Here is an 18,089-nt window from a genome sequence, read left to right as displayed (position 1 = left end):
GAATGGGACCGAACGTGACCGAACATAACCTATATATAGGAAAACTTATTCAGAAAAATCATACGACATGGAAACCTGAAGGTCTGCAAGCTCTCTCACGGTAAGTGAAACTTATTTGTATATTAATATAATGATCAAGGGACAAACATTTTATTCTGAGTACCAATTCTCATGGAAACGTAATATTTTGATATTAATTCGTAGATATAAATTTCTGTTTAGAAGACAGCTGTACAACTCTATCTGTGAACACTAGCAGCATACCTTTCTGTTGTATGGTTATAGGAATGTAATTCATTATGATTTGTACATTAAGGTATAACTTTATGTTGTGTGTGCCAATCTATGTAATTCATAGTTGCTCTGACTAGTTATTTAAGTTTGTAGATAGCAATAGAGCTTATAATGGTTCTGTTCGTACATAGCGAAGCATTCCATTATGTTGGTTGTACATATGTATCTAACTGAATGGCCTTATCTTCCAACTTCCCTTTTAATACGAACAAGGAAGTGTTCCTAATGTGCTTCAGTGAGCTGTGAAATGTGTGTGTATACCTGTGTATAAGCCGTCAGGGGTTTACAGTGAAGTTAAAACAGTGTAAGTGTTTACATTTGGTGATCATTTAATCATTTAATAGTCGGGTAACCGTACACTTCATATAGTAGTAGAACACATACACATTGGAGTACACACTTGTGTGTCGTGTAACAGTGATCTAATGGGAACTGTAGACATACCAACGGTGATATGAAGCTATGTTAGCGGTCATGCAGGAATTCCAGTAAGTATATTTAAATAATTGAATAGATACTGGTTTTCTCTGTATATTATGAGGAGGTAGTCGTTTAAACCCGCATGGTATGCATAATTGTTTATGCAATAATAATAATATCGACAACATGTTATATTGCCGATGAAAATAAGTCAAACGGCCAACTTAACCGCATGGAACATGCATGAATCTGTGTTTTAACTGAATTTGTGACAGGTCTCAAAACCATTTATTAAATAGCCATGTTTCATTTTACCTGTAGAAAAAAATAGAGATATGTTCGCTGTTGACAGGTTTCTGTTATTCTGTACTACAAATAGATAGAGATATGTTCGTTATAACAGGTTTCTGTTAATCTGTACAACAAAGAGATAGATATTTGATTTGTTCGATGTTGACAGGTTTCTGTTAATCTGTACAACAAATAGATAGAGATATGTTCGCTGTTGACAGGTTTCTGTAATTCTGTACAGCCAATAGATAGAGATATGTTCGCTGTTGACAAGTGTTATTTAATTTGTTTGACATATCAAATCGAAAAAAATGATGCTTGTTGTTGACAGGTTTTATTTTACCTGTAGAAAAAGTAGGCTGAAATTATTTGTCCATAGGTTAAAATGTCAGTTTCTTGTAATATATTTTAAATGTTCTCAAGCCAATTTATAGACCAATGGGAGCATAACCTGAAAACAAAAACGGATGTTAATTAACACCTGTGTTCGGACATATTTCTCATACAAAATGGTTGTAATTTTACATCGGCTATTACCGCAGTATTATTTTTAGCAATGATTTTCGGAAAGCATATACACAGCCAGAGGTACGCTATAGGTCTTTTTTCGTCCAATCAACGAAGACTGTGTCCGAATACACTCTATATATAGTAGAAACACACATACGCCTGTTTAGTGTTGAAATTTAACAGCAGATGGGGCATCGGAATATTTCGTTAGCAATAAGTGTTATTTTGATTCTTACTCTGGACATATGTTTTCTTTCTAATACGTAAGTGTCTTTTCTCTGTGAATAATGCATAGATGTACCAGACTTAATGTTTTATACGAGGTAACACTATTTGTGTGTCCTACTCGAGGGTAACATTCCGTGCTGCCTGTAAATAGGTACGGGGTAAATCTCTGTGTTTTTAGCTCACCTGGTCCGAAGGACTATGGTGAGCTTATGCCATACCGCTGCGTCCGTCGTTCGTCCGTCGTCCGTCAACTTTTCCTTTAAAACGCTACTAGTCATGAACGACTGAGCAGATTTTGACCAAATTTGGTCAGAGGCATCCTTGGGTAAAGGGAAACCAATTTTGTATAAATGGTGGGTCTGGCCTCCCTAGGGTTTGAGGGGTGGGGCACATTAGGGGAAATATAGCAAATTCTGTATAATCCTTCTTCTCCTGTAGGAATGAAAGGATTTGGTCCATATTTGGTCTTAAGCATCCTAAGGTGGAGGGATACCAAATTTGTATAAATCGTGGGTCTTGCCCCCCAGGGGCCATAGGGATGGGGCCCAATAGGGGAAACAGCAATTTATTCTTTAAAATCCTTCTTCTTCTGTAGGAATGAAAGGATTTGGTTCATATTTGGTCTGAAGCATTATTGGGTGAAGGGGAACCAATTTTATATAAACCGTGGGTCTGGCCCACCCGGGGCCCGAGGGGCGTTGGCCAATAGGGGAAATATAGCAAATTCTTTAAAATCCATGTTATTCTGTAGGAATTAAAGGATTTGGTCCATATTTGGTCTAAAGCATTCTTGGGTGAAGGGAAACCAATTTTGTTTAAACCGTGGGTCTGATTAGGGCAGGGCCCAATAGAGGAAATGTAACAAATTCTTTAAAATCCTTCTTCTGTAAGAATGAAAGGATTTGTTCCACATTTGGTCAAAAAGCATCCTTGGGTAAAGGGGAACCAATTTTGTTTAAAGGGGAAGGGGAAGCAATTTTACATAAACGCTGTGTCTGACTCCCCTGGAGGCAGAGAGGCGGGGCCCAATAGGGGAAATATAGGTAAAACCTTTAAAATCCTTCTTCTACCATAGGGATTAAGGAATTTTATCAAAATTTAGTCTTGAGCATCCTTGGGCCAAGGGGACTCAATTGTGTATAAGTAATAGTAGGTGAGGTCTCCTAGGGGGTAGAAGGGCGGGACCCAAGAGGAGAAATAGAGGTAAAACCTTTAAAATCCTTCTTTGACCATCAGGATTAAGGGATTTTATCCTTATTTAGTCTGGAGCATCCTTGGGTCAAGGGGACTCAATTTTGATTTTGTATAATTAGTGGGTGTAAGCCTTTGTTGTTTATACATACTTGTTGTTTGTACATAGAGATTACATTTTTATTGTTTGTGTATAGAGGGATAACATATTTGTTTTCTGTACAAAGGGGTCAGGCTCTAATTTGTTTGTACATATGGGTAAACATCTCAACTGTTTGTACATAGGGGTAAATATCTTAGTTGTTTGTACAATAGGGGTTAGTTTCTTAGTTGTTAAGTCAAAGGGGTAAGTATCATGTCTGTGCATATGGCGTCTCTTGGTTGTTTGTACATAGGGGTTAAGTCTCATAGTTGTTTGTACATAGGGGTTAAGGGTCTTAGTTGTTTGTGCACATGGGTTAAGTCTCTTAGTTGTTTTACATAGGGGTTAAGTCTCTTAGTTGTTTGTACATAGGGGTTAAGTCTCTTAGTTGTGTGTACCTAGGTGTAAGTATCTTAGTTGTTTGTACATAGTATACGACTTTGTAGTTAATGTTTGTATTTTTGTCATTTTTTTCTAGATTGGGATATAAATCTTTGTTGTTTATATAGAGGGATATTACTCATATTTGTTTGTGCAGGGTAGAATAATCATTTGTTGTACATACGGATTTATCTCATTGCTGCTTTTAAAATAGGGATATAACTTTATTTTGATTTTTGTTTGTATATAGGGATATAAAATGTTGCTGATTGTACTTTGGGGTATATTTTGTTGTGTAAAAAAAAGTCAGTTCCTTTTGATTATTACAATCAGAAAAAAATGTAGATTGTTCAATCGTTGTTCGTGCGATGAGTTTGTATGCATTCATGTTATTTAGTTCTAGGAAGATAAGTTTTATTTAATCATTTCGCAATCAGGCCACGATTGCTCAAATGTTGGTAAGAGTTGACAAGTGTGGTGAAGGAAATTCTAAAATATGCAAAAATAAGAACAGCTAATATCATTTCACATCGATAGATTCGTAAAGGCAGATGAGATTGACGTGTTTTGAACAACTGGTTTTCTCCGAAAGGCATTGTTTCTAATCGAAAACAATTTGAATTTTCACTAATCACATGTTAAAGTTAATAAACCTTTTAGCAACCAGGGCCAGCTTACCTTACTTAGTATTAATAGTTTAACTTCTCTACGGCCCAACAACACAAAACAAGTGCCTTAGAAATTACACCAAACAAACGAAAAAGTGAAGGACAAACGTCAGCTTGAAAAATGAACATAAATATGATAAGATATATCTTGTTTATCAGACCAATATGTTCCCGATGGTTAAGAATTTAGTGGTATTAACTACTTCGAAAAGAGTTATATTACTTTCATTATAAGGGTTCTACTGTAAATGCCTCGTGTCATGCTATTTATACAGACTTGCCTTCGCGCTTCAATAAATAAGAATAGGTGATGTTTGAATAGCTAACAACTAATTCATGTCAGAGGCATACACATGTATATCTTAGTATATTGTCTGACAAGGTATCGCAGGTTTTATGTGAACCGTAGATATGACAGGGATGTGTATATTCTGGGCCTCGGGGTAGCCAGGTGATATTGGGGATACGTCACTCGTCTTCACCCCAAGACGGATATGAAATAGTCCCTCGTTACGATCCTCTGCGAACGCCCACCTGGGCAAAATAAAAATGATTAATATAACTCGGAATACCTTATTTCATAATTATATATGTTGAACATACAAAGTGTATTTACACTTATATACTTAAACTCGGAATGTGTTCTTTCAATAGTATAGTATTGCAAAGCAATCCAGGCATTAATTCAGCTGGTTTTTAATCAATGAATCACATGTATCAATTTGTCTGTACTTCAGGAAACCGGCTACCTATTTCACTACGGTGAAGTTTTTCAAGAACGCTAAAAGGAGTAATAATTTTACGCCGGAGCATGTGCTTATGAAACTGTTATCATGCTCAAGCAAGGAACCTTTACTCAAGACATTTTTCCTGTAACTTGGTATATTGAGAGCAGAAAGTTTCCAAAATTCATCCAAATCAGACAAAATGTCACATTCTTTTGATGATTTCCCCGGTAGACAAAACAGGGCTTGGGCACAAAATCTGCTATTGGGCTTGAGACGGCGTTCATAGGTGCAGACCCAGATACTCTAAACAACAATCAAGTCGTTTCGATTACCTGGTACTTTAATACTATTTTCACATATTTACAACACAACAAATGTATAAAAATGGAAACCAATACAAAACTGAAAATATTAACATCAAATACTTGCTTCCTCCCAACACAGTTTATTAAATATTCCAGTGAAATATTAATTATGAAAACCAGTCATTCGGACATTGTTATTTTTCAATGTTTGGCCTGCATCTCAAACATGATATAGCAGTAGCAATTTCGTTTACAGTAACATCTCAAATGTGTTTTCAATGTACGCACACTTACCAAGTATTAACATAAAAAGATCTCGTTTAATAGCTAACTAACAAAGGATCTGGAAAAACCAGGTGAAATGTATTTATAGATGTTGCAGCTGTTCTATTTTAGTACCGGTGTTCGAACACATTTTCTTTTGTCGCAGTAAAGGATCGCTGTTATTTGACACCAGTGTATGTAAAAGAAAATAAACTTAGATAACACAAGTTCAATAATATATGTGGGAACGTAGTAATTTCCACAAACTGTTTTTAGACGTGATTCAGGCCTGTATGCTTTCAGGATATTGTGTATTGATTCAACCGTAACAGTAAACCTATTTAGCAAGTCCAGTACACTCTGCCGTTTGGGCTATATAGCTATAAATATATATTTAGCTATATTCACCTATAGAGTATAGCTGTATTGAGCTATATTTTCTCAGATTTCAATTTTCATTAAAATAAAGCAAAGTCGCATAAAACAATAAAGTTTATGGTAATGTTGACTACAAAAAGTATACAATTAGATGTTTATTTTATCATTAGGGGAAATAAAGCAATTTCTTTAAAATCCTTCTTCTTCTGTAGGAATGAAAGAATTTGGTCAATATTTGGTCAGAAGCATCCTTGGGGTAAGGGGAACAAAGTTTGTATAAATGGAAGGTCTGGCCCCCCCTGGGGGCTTGGGGGCGGGGCCCAATAGGGGAAATATAGCAAATTATTCTTTAAAATCCTTCTTCTTCTGTAGGAATGAAAGGATTTGGTCCATATTTGGCGTGGAGCATCCTTGGGGGGAGGGAAACAAAGTTTGTATAAATGGTGGGTCTGGCCCCCCTGGGGGCTGAGGGGCGGGGCCCAATAGTGGAAATATAGCAAATTCTTTAAAATCCTTCTTCTTCTGTAGGAATGGAAGGATTTGTTCCATATTTGGTCTGAAGCATCCTTGGGTGAAAGGGAACCAATTTTGTATAAACCGTGGATCTGGTCCCCCAGGTGCCTGAGGGGCGGGGACCAAAAAGGGAAACATAGCAAATTATTCTTTAAAATCCTTCTTTTTCTGTAGGAATAAAAGGATTCGGTCCATATTTGGTCAGAAGCATCCTTGGGTAGTCGAAAACCAATTTTTTATAAACCATGGGTCTAGCTCACCCGGGGCCTGAAGTGCGGGACCCAATAGGGGAAACATAGCAAATTATTCTTTAAAATCCTTCCTCTTCTGTAGGAATGAAAGGATTTGGTCCATATTTGGTCAGAAGCATCCTTGGGCGAAGGGGAACAAAGTTTGTATAAATGGTGGGTCTGGCCCCCCTGGGGGCTTAGGGGCGGGGCCCAATAGGGGAAATATAGCAAACTCTTTAAAATCCTTCTTCTTCTGTAGGAATGAAAGGATTTGTTCCATATTGGCCTGAAGCATTCTTGGGTGAAGGGGATCCAATTTTGTATGCACCGTGGATCTGGCCCCCCAGGTGCCTGAGCCGTTGGGCCCAATAGGGGAAACATACCCAATTATTCTTTAAAATCCTTCTTCTGTAGGAATGAAAGGATTTGGTCCATATTTGGTGTGGAGCATCCTTGGGTAGTGGGGAACCAATTTTGTATAAATGGTGGGTGTGGCCCCCCTGGGACCTGAGGGGTGGGGCCCAATAGGGGAAATAGACGTAAATCTTTAAAATCCTTCTTCATCTTCTTCTATGGATTTTGTCCATATTTGGTCTGAAGCATTCTTGGGTGAAGGGGAACCAATTTTGTATAAACGGTGTGTCTGACCCCGCTGTAGGCAGAGAGGTGGGGCCTAATAGGGGAAATGGAGGTAAAACCTTTAAAATCCTTCTTCTACCATAGGGATTAAGGGATTTAATCCTAATTTAGTCTGGAGCATCCTTGGGCCAAGGGGACTCAATTTTGTATTAGCAGTAGGTGTGGTCTCCGAGGGGGGCAGAAGGGCTGGGCCCAATAGAAAAAATAGAGGTAAAACCTTTAAAATCCTTCTTCGACCATCAGGATTAAGGGATTTTATCCTTATTTAGTGTGGAGCATCCTTGGGTGACGGTGACTCAATTTTGTATAATTGGTGGGTATGACCCCCGTAGGGGCAAAGGGGTGGGGCTCTGTTTGAAGTTTGTTCTCTATATCTCAACTACTGGATGGATCTTTCTGAAATTTCATATGTACTTGCAGCACCTACCATGGAGTGCTATATCTTTACTTCCTACCAATTACTTAAATTATATTCAGATGAGCGATACGGGCCCTCTGGGCCTCTTGTTTATAAATGTAAAAAAATAATGTTTTACATCATTATTTTCTAAAAAAAATACTTATATTTAATGTCTTTTGTTATCAACCCAAATAATACAATCTTCTTTTAAAAGCAACTTTGTTTCGTTTTCACATGAAAATTTGAGATAGGTCAATAGAGCTATTATAGGTCTTTACAGCTATATAGCTCAATCGGCAGAGTGTACTGGACCTGTTCAGTTCTTATGCATATTCTGTAAACAAATAAGTAATCAGGTAGGTGATATTACAGTTTCTTTAACATTTTATGGACGATAAGCGAAATATTCAACATCAAATCAAACTAGACAAAAACATGTTTGACATCGCCATTTTATTTAGCCTATACTTTTCTGATTAACGTAGAAACATTAGTATGAAACATATGCTACAGTGTGTATTAATCTGCTTTTACCGAATTGGAGAATGCTTACTTATTTTCACTCTCTCTCTCTTTAGTCTTAGCTTAGTTCTAATACATTTTAGAGCAGAAAACCAACTAGTTTGCTTAAGTCAATTATCGTGTCTTCATAGAGTAACTGATGAAATCTAACCGGATTGCAAGCACCTACGTCGACAAATGTTTACATTCAATGGAGAATACTTCTTTTATTGCAGAGAAGATTTGACATCGCCGATGCAGTTGGATACATATTAAGGCAGCAGTCAGAAATTCATTTCAATGGATCATTCTGAGCCAAGTTCATCGGGAATGAACGGGTACGTGGTAATATGAAATTAGAAATGGATTTGAATTTAAAAAGTCAGAATAAGATTCTTCAGTTTGGTAAGAACACTAACCGAAATCGAATTTGGACACAAACAGGATGTGCATTTGAAATTTGAAAACGTTTTATCTTAGTCCATTAGATTGCTATATAATAACAGAATGAGATTATGGAATAGCAAAATACTTGTCACATACGCTTTACGGGAGGTAGCATGAAAGTCATTCCTTTGATTTAATTATCATGACCGACAATCGTGGTGTCAACTTCACAGCCATGTGATGATGTACAAAGTCATATACAAGTCCGATGTGTTCTAAGTCTGTAACATACAGGGGAAAACATCTGCGGCAATTTTGCTCAAAATGATCAGTAAAGATGATTAGACAAACTATGTGACGTCAGGTGATATTACTTTTGTAGTTACTATTCAACATGGCCTTTTTCAAACTATGAAATGTCAGTGCCTAAGAGCGCCAGTAACCGGCTCAACTTTAATAGGGAAAAACGTACGCATCTCTTTCTATGCTAGACGATTTCCAACCCTGTTTGTAGGATAATATTATCTGCGAACTTGTCCTCTTTAAAACGCTGTGATATTTTATACTATATAACTGTCATCACAAATTACATTAACAGGGCAGTACCAAAGACAAAAAAAAGGAAATCTGATGAGGTAAAGCTGTCCTCCAGCCAGCGGAGTATGAACTGGCGTCAGCAACAGAAGGAACTGGATCCAGAAGGATTTAGGGAAAAGGAGCGATTAAGGACAAGAGAACGACGCCAGAACAGACAGAGGTACGGGTTCATACAGTGTTGCTTTGTGCAATTGATAACAATTATTCATCGTACGAGTTGAGTACTTTTTAAGCTTTGTATAGTCTCTGACAAAGGATTGGCGTCTGTATAATATAACGAAAGGGGTATGATGATAATGTCTACAGCAGATTTACAAAAACACATTTTATCTATTTCAGAAACCAAACAAAATGTTCGACAAATATGTCAAGTAAGGAAACTCAGACGGACATAACGGTGTCAGTAAATGAGATTTTGTGGAAATTGACACCTCTCTCTGACTTTTCGGGCAGATATAAGCTCGTTGATCAGATGGACGGAACTGGAAATGTAGACCTGATCTTTGAAGAGAATGATAAAGGTAGGTACAATGCTCAAGCAATACAAAGTTTTATGATGGATGGGGCAATCAGACGGATTAGTTTCTTTAGAATGCCACATTAGGATAATTAGAAGTAGGCGTAGTCAGGGATTGTAGGTGTTAGAATGGGACTGTGAGAGTTGTTATGTCTGTTTAACCTTGTTCTATCATTTGTACAATAAATCATCACTGTTTCAAGAATTATCCATTGATGTCGGCGTGTGAATATATCAAACCAACGACACAAGTATAGCCATCGAACCTGGGTTGACAGTTAGCCTATAGGCGATGCGGGGCTTTGGCACATGAGCGTGTGATTCACGCTAGGATTGTGCGCTAGGCCTGACTCGTTCTATTACACATGTACGTACTGTACACGAAGTTAAGATGTAAACAAACGTGCCTTACCTGTTACCAGCTACCTGTTAAATACTAGGTAACGGGCACGCTTTTATATCACTAGTCAACAGTGAGGATGGAAAATGTCCACATAAACGTTACAGAAACAATTAACACAGGTGGGGTCAAGTTGTATTTTGATATCTGTCAATCGTCGATGAACTCTACTCGACAACCAACTTCATTCAATTCACTACGCTACTATGTTCTATTAGAGTACCTGACAGTACAACCCCATTATTGTAATAATGTGTAACATGCGTAGAAAATATTACTTAAGGATAAAATATACCGATCGGATAATAAACACGTATACAATGTACCATATTTCTCTTGAGCCTACCGTATCTCTCTCATTCCGTAACATCTATCAAAAGAACATACGATATCGCATATGTACAATTTGTATAGCATAGTTTTGTTATATTAGCACTTATATTGAGATTAAGGCGTCTGACTTTCTACAATCTCTAGTACTCCACCACTGAGTCGTAGGTTCATAGCCAACGTTGGGCAGTCAGCAGGCACTGTCCGCAGGTTGGTGTTATTTCTCGGGGTACTCCGGGTTTCCTCAATCGCCAAAATATGGCACCTTTATATATGACCTTAGCTGTTAATAGGACGTAAGCACAAACAATTACTTCTTTAGTTTTCACTAATTCTTATAGAAAAATTGCTATAACGGATCATCTTTATAAAAAGTGAAATATTACTGACATCAATATTGACCCGTCGGTAACGGATCGAAGTAACGGTATGAATGGGATATTCTGACATATCTGAAACGTTTTGTATTTCATTGTAGTTTGCATAACTTGGCATGTTTTTCTTTAAGCTGTAATGAACACCAGAAAAGCCGGGATACAAGAAACGCATTCCTTTGTGACAGCTACAACTTCATCACACCGCCAAAGAGGATGTATATTCTTACGAGTATACTATTCTATGTATCTCCGACACTTGGCGCTGGATATCCGCGTCACACCAGTGTCCCCTTGTTGGGCTCCGTGGCGGGTGGAGGCATAGATCGTGAAACAAACAAACATACACATGGGTAAAGATAAAAACCACCAAAACGACGGACATACCAAAATCAGGAACGATGACCCTAGCTCAAAAACAACACAAAACGCAACACAGAACACCCAATTCCCGCAATTCCTTGTGATGACCTCCACACAGAGTGGTAAAACAACGGCCGCGTTGTCGCCACTTCTGTTGAGGAAGGGCATCCAGGGAATCGCAGGGGATGTGAAATCCGTTAAGCCATTGGGATCGGGCGATCTCCTTATAGAGGTTTATCGCCAACAACAGGCGATGAACCTACTCGGAACAACCAGTTTTGCCGGCATCGGTGTCAGTGTGAAACCACACTCATCACTTAATTGCAGCAAGGGGGTAATCAGGTGCCCAGCCTTGCGCAATGACACCGATGAAGACATACTGGCATATTTCCAGGAGGAGAGCGTCCCGGTCTCTGAGGTGAGGCGGATGGTGATCAGGAGAAACAATGATACAATCAAAACAAACACCTTCATCATCACTTTTTCAACGCCAACACTACCCCAAATACTAACAATCGGATACCAGAGGTACAACGTTTCCGTCTACATCCCAAATCCATTGCGATGCCGAAACTGTCAGAAGTACGGTCATCACGAAAAGCGATGTAGACGAAAATCGATCTGCCAGTATTGTGGCCGTGAGGGTCACACCGAGCAAAATGACTGTGACATCGCCAACCTGCGCTGTGTCAACTGTGAGGGGAAGCACGCTGCCTCTTCTCGCGACTGCCCTACCTGGAGCCAGGAGAGGGAGATATTACGGGTTAAATATACCCGAGGTGTCTCTTTCCCCGAGGCCAGGAGGATAGTCGGGAGTGCAGACATTGCTACACCCTCTTACGCACAAGTGACTCGAGGCAAGGCGCCGGTTGACAGTGTCACGGTCAAGGATGCTTCGGTTCAAGTTTCTGAAGACATACCTGCCTGGGGCTCACAAGTCCCAGACATGGCTGGTCAACAGAACTTGAAAATCCTCACGGGGGACCCATCCCGTTTCACGACTTTTCGAAAACCAACCAAAAACAGCAAACAATCAAAACCAGCATCACCATCAAAACCAGCATCTTCATCAAAACCAGCACCTTCATCAAAACCAGCACCACAATCAAAACCAGCACCACCATCAAAAACACCTTCCTCTTCAGGAGAAAACCCTCCAAAGGTTGGCACATCTAGGGCACATGTGCGTTCGCAGCGATCTCGCTCACTCACATCTGTTCCTCGATCCCAACTGAAACCAGAGACAACATCACCCACCAACAGACCTAGGAAAAAAATTAAAATAGCGAGGGGCAAATCCGAAGGACCGGATCTGAATGTCACCTTTGGCAAAGGATCAGAGGACCCGACAAACCGGTTCAATGTCCTACTAGATTTCGATGATGAGATGGAGACGAATGCCTCCGCGCTTCGTGCTTCAACTCCATCGAAATCCAGCCAAAATAACAAAAGATAAATAACACAATTATCCAATGGAACATCCGCGGATTAAAGGCAAATATAGAAGAATTTCAGAATCTATCAAAAGAATTTAGACCCGCCATTTTTTGTCTTCAAGAAATCATGCTCAAAAACCCAATCACGCTTAGAAATTTCTCACTCTACACTAATATTCCAACTGTAGTTAGCAGAGCAGCAGGTGGCGCAGCGGTAGCTGTCCATAAAAATATTCCTCACAGAATGATCAAGTTAAACACAAATTTACAGGCTGTTGCTGTCTGTGCAACATTACACCGACAAATAACTGTCTGTTCAATTTATCTCCCTCCGAGTATTGTTTTCACTTGTGAGCAACTCAATAATCTCGTCTCCCAGCTCCCAACACCATTCATAATCCTCGGTGATTTTAATGGTCATAATAGCCTGTGGGGCTCTCCCAACACAGACGAGAGAGGAAGACGTATTGAGGAATTTATAGATAAAAACAACTTGTGCCTTTTTAACAACAATACCCCTACTTATTTACACCCTGCTACAGGCTCTCGTACCCACATTGATCTATCATTATGCCATCCATCCATTTTACTTGACTATGACTGGAGGGTAAATGATGATCTTTGTGGGAGTGACCACTTCCCAATTTTTCTTCAGAATATTGGGACTCCTCTTGATGATCCTCTACCTCGATGGAATATGCACAAAGCAGATTGGGCCCAATTCCAACACATGTGCATTGAAAAACTAACCATAGACAATTTTACTAACCTCGACGACCCTATCAAAACTTTTACTGAAACACTCACTTCTATTGCCCAAAAGACAATTCCAAAATCCGCTCCAAAACCTACGAAGTTCCTTTTATCTGAAGAATCTTTTAAAACACGCAGTAATCGGGCAGCTGCTCTAAGACGCTACTTCAATTGCCCAACTGCTTCAAACTACAGTGAATTTAAAATTTGGCGGGCAAAGGCTCGGCGATCAATTAAAATTGACAAAAGAAACAGCTGGAGAGAATATGTATCCAAGATATCATCAAACACGTCCTCAAAAAAAGTATGGGATATGATTCGGAAAATAAGTGGGAAAAAGAAAAAGGCAACATCCTCCCACCTCATTAATAAAAACAAAATTTTCTCGTCTATAACTGAAATTGCTGATGCATTTGCAAAAAACATAGCTAAAAACTCATCCCCTCTAAACCACTCCCAAAAATTCCAGTCTTTGAAAAAAAAGAGAGAAAAGAAACGGCTCAATTTCAAATCATCAAACAAAGAAAGTTATAATGAACAATTTACCCTACCAGAACTTGTTGATTCGCTTAGAAAATCACAGGACACTGCTTCAGGTCCTGATGATATTCCATATCAATTTCTAAAGCACTTACCGGACTCTTCACTAACATGCCTTCTTTACATATTCAACCAAGTTTACGCTTCCGGAAAGATTCCCGATTCGTGGAAGAACTCCACAATTATACCTATCCCAAAACCGGGAAAGGATGCTACTGACCCAAACAACTATCGTCCTATCTCTCTGACTAGTTGTGTATGTAAAACTTTAGAACGAATGATAAACACTAGACTGGTTTGGTTTCTTGAGGCCAACGATATAATATCCCCTCTTCAAAGTGGCTTTAGAAATAGAAGAGGGACAAATGACCATCTCATCAGATTAGAGACGTTCATTCGAGAGGCTTTCGCCAAGAAAGAACACCTTGTCGCTGTGTTCTTCGATCTTGAGAAGGCCTATGATACTACATGGCAGTATGGCATCATGAAAGATCTTCACGACCTTGGCGTACGTGGAAACCTTCCCAATTTTATATCTAATTACCTATCAGATAGACACTTCAAAGTCCGTGTTGGTTCAACTTTTTCTGAAACGTCTAAACAGGAAATGGGAGTCCCACAGGGTGGAATCCTATCAGTCACACTGTTTGGACTTAAAATAAATGATATAGTCAAATGTCTTGGTCAATCAACAGAAGGGTCGTTATTTGTGGATGACTTCTTGATCTGTTACAGATCTAAGAACATGCACACGATAGAACGACAACTTCAACAGAGTTTAAACAAACTACAAAATTGGGCAGACGAAAACGGCTTCAAATTCTCTAAATCCAAAACTGTGTGCATGCATTTCTGTCAAAAACGAAAAGCACACAATGACCCAAATCTAACACTCGATGGCACTAGAATTCCTGTTGTTGAACAGACTAAATTTCTCGGCCTCATTTTTGATTCGAAACTCTCTTTCATACCACATATAAAGTATCTGAAGGATAAGTGTTCCAAGGCGTTAAACATTATACGAGTCCTTTCTCATACTGATTGGGGAGCGGATCGTGAAATGCTTTTGCGCCTATACAGATCACTTATTCGAACAAAACTGGATTATGGTTCTATGGTATACGGGTCAGCGCGCAGTTCGTACCTTCAGATGCTAGATCCAATCCATAACCAAGGGCTACGTCTTGCCCTGGGAGCTTTTCGAACAACACCTGTAAAAAGCCTGTACGTGGAAGCAAATGAACCATCCCTTTATGACAGAAGAATAAAACTTTCATTACAATTTGCAACTCAATTAAAATCAAACCCTAAAAATCCTGCTTTCAACCAAGTATTCAACCCCAAATACCAAAACATATTTACGCAAAACCAAAAACTTCTGCCAACATTTGGTATCCGAATTTTGAATTTCCTGCAAGAACTCAACATAAAATTGACGGACATAGCTGAATTTAACATATCTGATGTTCCTCCGTGGACCATTCAAACCCCCGATTTTAACTTTACATTACATGAGCGAGGGAAATCAAGTGTTATGCCCGAAGAACACAAATCCTCCTTTCGGGAATGCATTTCGAATTACCCTTCTCATACACAACTTTACACCGATGGCTCCAAAGAAGGTGAGAAAGTGGCAGCAGCCTGCTGTACTGCCAATACTTGCACTTCAGTCCGACTACCAGACGGCGCCTCCATCTTTTCTGCTGAAGCATGCGCCATTGGTTTGGCCCTCGACCATATCGATGAACACCGCATTAAAAAGGCAATTATTTGTTCAGACTCTCTATCTGTCCTACAGAGTTTACAGTTACGAGATCCTAAAAACACAATCGTACAAAACCTTGCTCATCGAATATCTCGTATATTAAAAAAGTCTAAAATAACTTTACTATGGATTCCGAGCCATGTCGGAATAAAAGGCAACGAATTTGCTGACAGGGAAGCAAAAAATGCATTGAATCTCGAACAAACAAATATCAAACTACCATACACAGATTTTAAACCTACTATTCGTACAGCCATTCAAAATGAATGGCAGAAACGCTGGTCTCTGGAGACCAACAACAAACTTTTTAAGATACAACCGAAACTTAAAACATCTATTCCCAGTCGGAAAGATCGTAGAGAGGAAGTTGTCCTCGCTCGGCTCCGCACTGGGCACACATATCCTACTCATTCGTACCTTTTAAAACGAGAAGATATACCTTCATGCCACGCATGTGACACTCCATTTACAGTGGAGCATTTTTTAATAGAATGTTCCGATTTTAAACACATTCGTGATAACTACTTCCGAGTCCCGGATATGAAAACACTTTTCAGTTCCGTGGATTCGAAGGCATTATTTAACTATTTGAAAGACATCGGTCTATTTTATAGACTCTGATGTCTTTTAACCCACCTTATCCTTTTTGACGTTATATATATATCGCATATTCCATATCATCTATTCGTTATCTCTTTTATTATTTTAACCCCCTTTTATTATTTTTAATTATCTACACATACAATGCGAATACTTTTAAAATGAACCATTTTATCTGATTTTATCTTCGCTATTCACATGTTTGTTAAAAAAGTAAAGTGAATAAATAAATCACCATGGCCCTAAATGACCACAGCCGTCGATGGGCCGTTAAACATAAACAAACAAACAAACAAACAAACCAAAGAGGTGACCGACAGTGTGTTGATAATTCCGACTTAGCAGAAATGTCCCCTCTTTCTCTTCCAAGCGACATTTCGGATATTGACCCAGACCAGTTCAATGATATACTGCAAATTGTTTCGTCAGAGAAAATCCATGCTTCTTCTCACGACGTCATTACAGAATGCAAAGCAAGCAAAATTTCGGAACTCCAGACGCCAGTGGAAACCGTTGGACGTTCTATTGAAAACAATCCGGCTGACGGCAATCCAAATGATGTAGATGCTATCTCGAAACAATTCGACGATATGGAAACGGCATTTTCATCCCAGGTAATCGTTTTCACGATTAAAATGAAGTATATATTGTACATGTTTAAACAATTTGGCCTTTGATTGATACTCTTGATTATAAATTGACCCGATACCAAAGTATGTGTTACAATGACGACTGGTACTTGAAATGAATGGCAACATTCAGGTATCAGGTATTTTTTGGGTGTGTAAATATAATTATGCGACTGCACGATTTCGCTACAATTAACTTAAGCAGTTTATGTATAAAAAATTAAAGTCTATACAACCTTTAGATAATTTCCGTCAATTAACCTGAAAGAGCATGCCAATGTACATTGACTAAGTTTTATATTTTAAGCTTTTGTCAGATTTACCACGCTTGATGAAGCTTTGTTTAATCGAATCATGAACATTGTTAATGGCTCTGGCATCAGACATATTTTGAAAGTTATTGAAGACTGTAGTACACAGATAGATGTCATCATCTCTTAGCTCCCGCTTGTAGATTCCTTCCATTCGTGATACAAAAACGTCAACTGATCCTTGTCCAGATGTTGTCACGAGAGGCCAAAAACAAACAATACCTCTATCAGATGGAAACAGCATCGAAAGTAGCAACGCTTACCAGAACATATTCCAGACAATAGGTGAGATAGTCTTAGTAAATACTACTCTATCACTTACTCATAACGCATCTTTGTCCTGCGTATCATAAAAGAATCGTTCAAAACGGAAATAAAGTTTGACAAAAGCATGATGTTATTTAAGAATCTCACTGAGATTGTATCAATGGTAGCTATGTATTAGCACATCATTTGGGGTATAGGACGGGTCTATTTGCAAATCAGCGTGTTTGGACATTTTATGTAATCGCAGCCATCTATGCTGTTTGTTTATTTGAGGTTGATAGCCCATACAACAGCTAAGATCATATGAAGACATACGCCTAAGTAGACACCATCGAAAGGAAAGAGTAGATAAGATAGAAAGGAAAAGGCAGCGTTGAAAAGGGGAAAAGCAGATTATTTTTTGTCTTTACAGCGTCTCTTGGTAGAAGATGCAAAAGGAAATTCCCGACTTTGCAATGGGTCACACATAAATAAAGGTCTATTCTTTCCCCGAACTTAAACAGGGTACCATATATTTATATTTTTGTAAACATGATAATTATCATAGTTGAAGCTATTTATCATGGAACCAAACTGTTCGGGAAACTGTTTTATTAGGTCACCTGAGCTTTAGCTCAAGTGACCTATTGCTATCCGTTTTCGTCCGTCGTCGTCCGTCGTCCGTCGTCCGTCGTCCGTTAACATTTTACATTTCAAACTTAAAGTCAAGTTCTGCTGGGCCGATTGAACTGAAAGTT

General features: G+C 38.8%; 1 protein-coding gene across 3 annotated transcripts in view; it reads left to right on the top strand.

Annotated features, from left to right (window-relative positions):
* LOC110445917 overlaps positions 1–18,089 on the top strand; it is a 23,718-nt gene continuing 5,629 nt past the window's right edge. For all 3 annotated transcript variants that reach the window (XM_021490785.1, XM_021490783.1, XM_021490786.1), the window contains exons 1-7: positions 1–100; positions 8,320–8,421; positions 9,069–9,227; positions 9,407–9,588; positions 10,823–10,903; positions 16,455–16,759; positions 17,229–17,370. In XM_021490785.1, the coding sequence (XP_021346460.1) occupies positions 8,384–8,421; positions 9,069–9,227; positions 9,407–9,588; positions 10,823–10,903; positions 16,455–16,759; positions 17,229–17,370 (907 nt within the window). In that variant the 5' untranslated portion in view covers positions 1–100; positions 8,320–8,383. The remainder of the gene's footprint in view (positions 101–8,319; positions 8,422–9,068; positions 9,228–9,406; positions 9,589–10,822; positions 10,904–16,454; positions 16,760–17,228; positions 17,371–18,089) is intronic.

This window comes from Mizuhopecten yessoensis, unplaced genomic scaffold, assembly GCF_002113885.1.
Source record: "Mizuhopecten yessoensis strain PY_sf001 unplaced genomic scaffold, ASM211388v2 scaffold2411, whole genome shotgun sequence".
NCBI lineage: Eukaryota > Metazoa > Mollusca > Bivalvia > Pectinida > Pectinidae > Mizuhopecten > Mizuhopecten yessoensis.
This window is presented reverse-complemented; position numbering and strand designations above follow the sequence as displayed.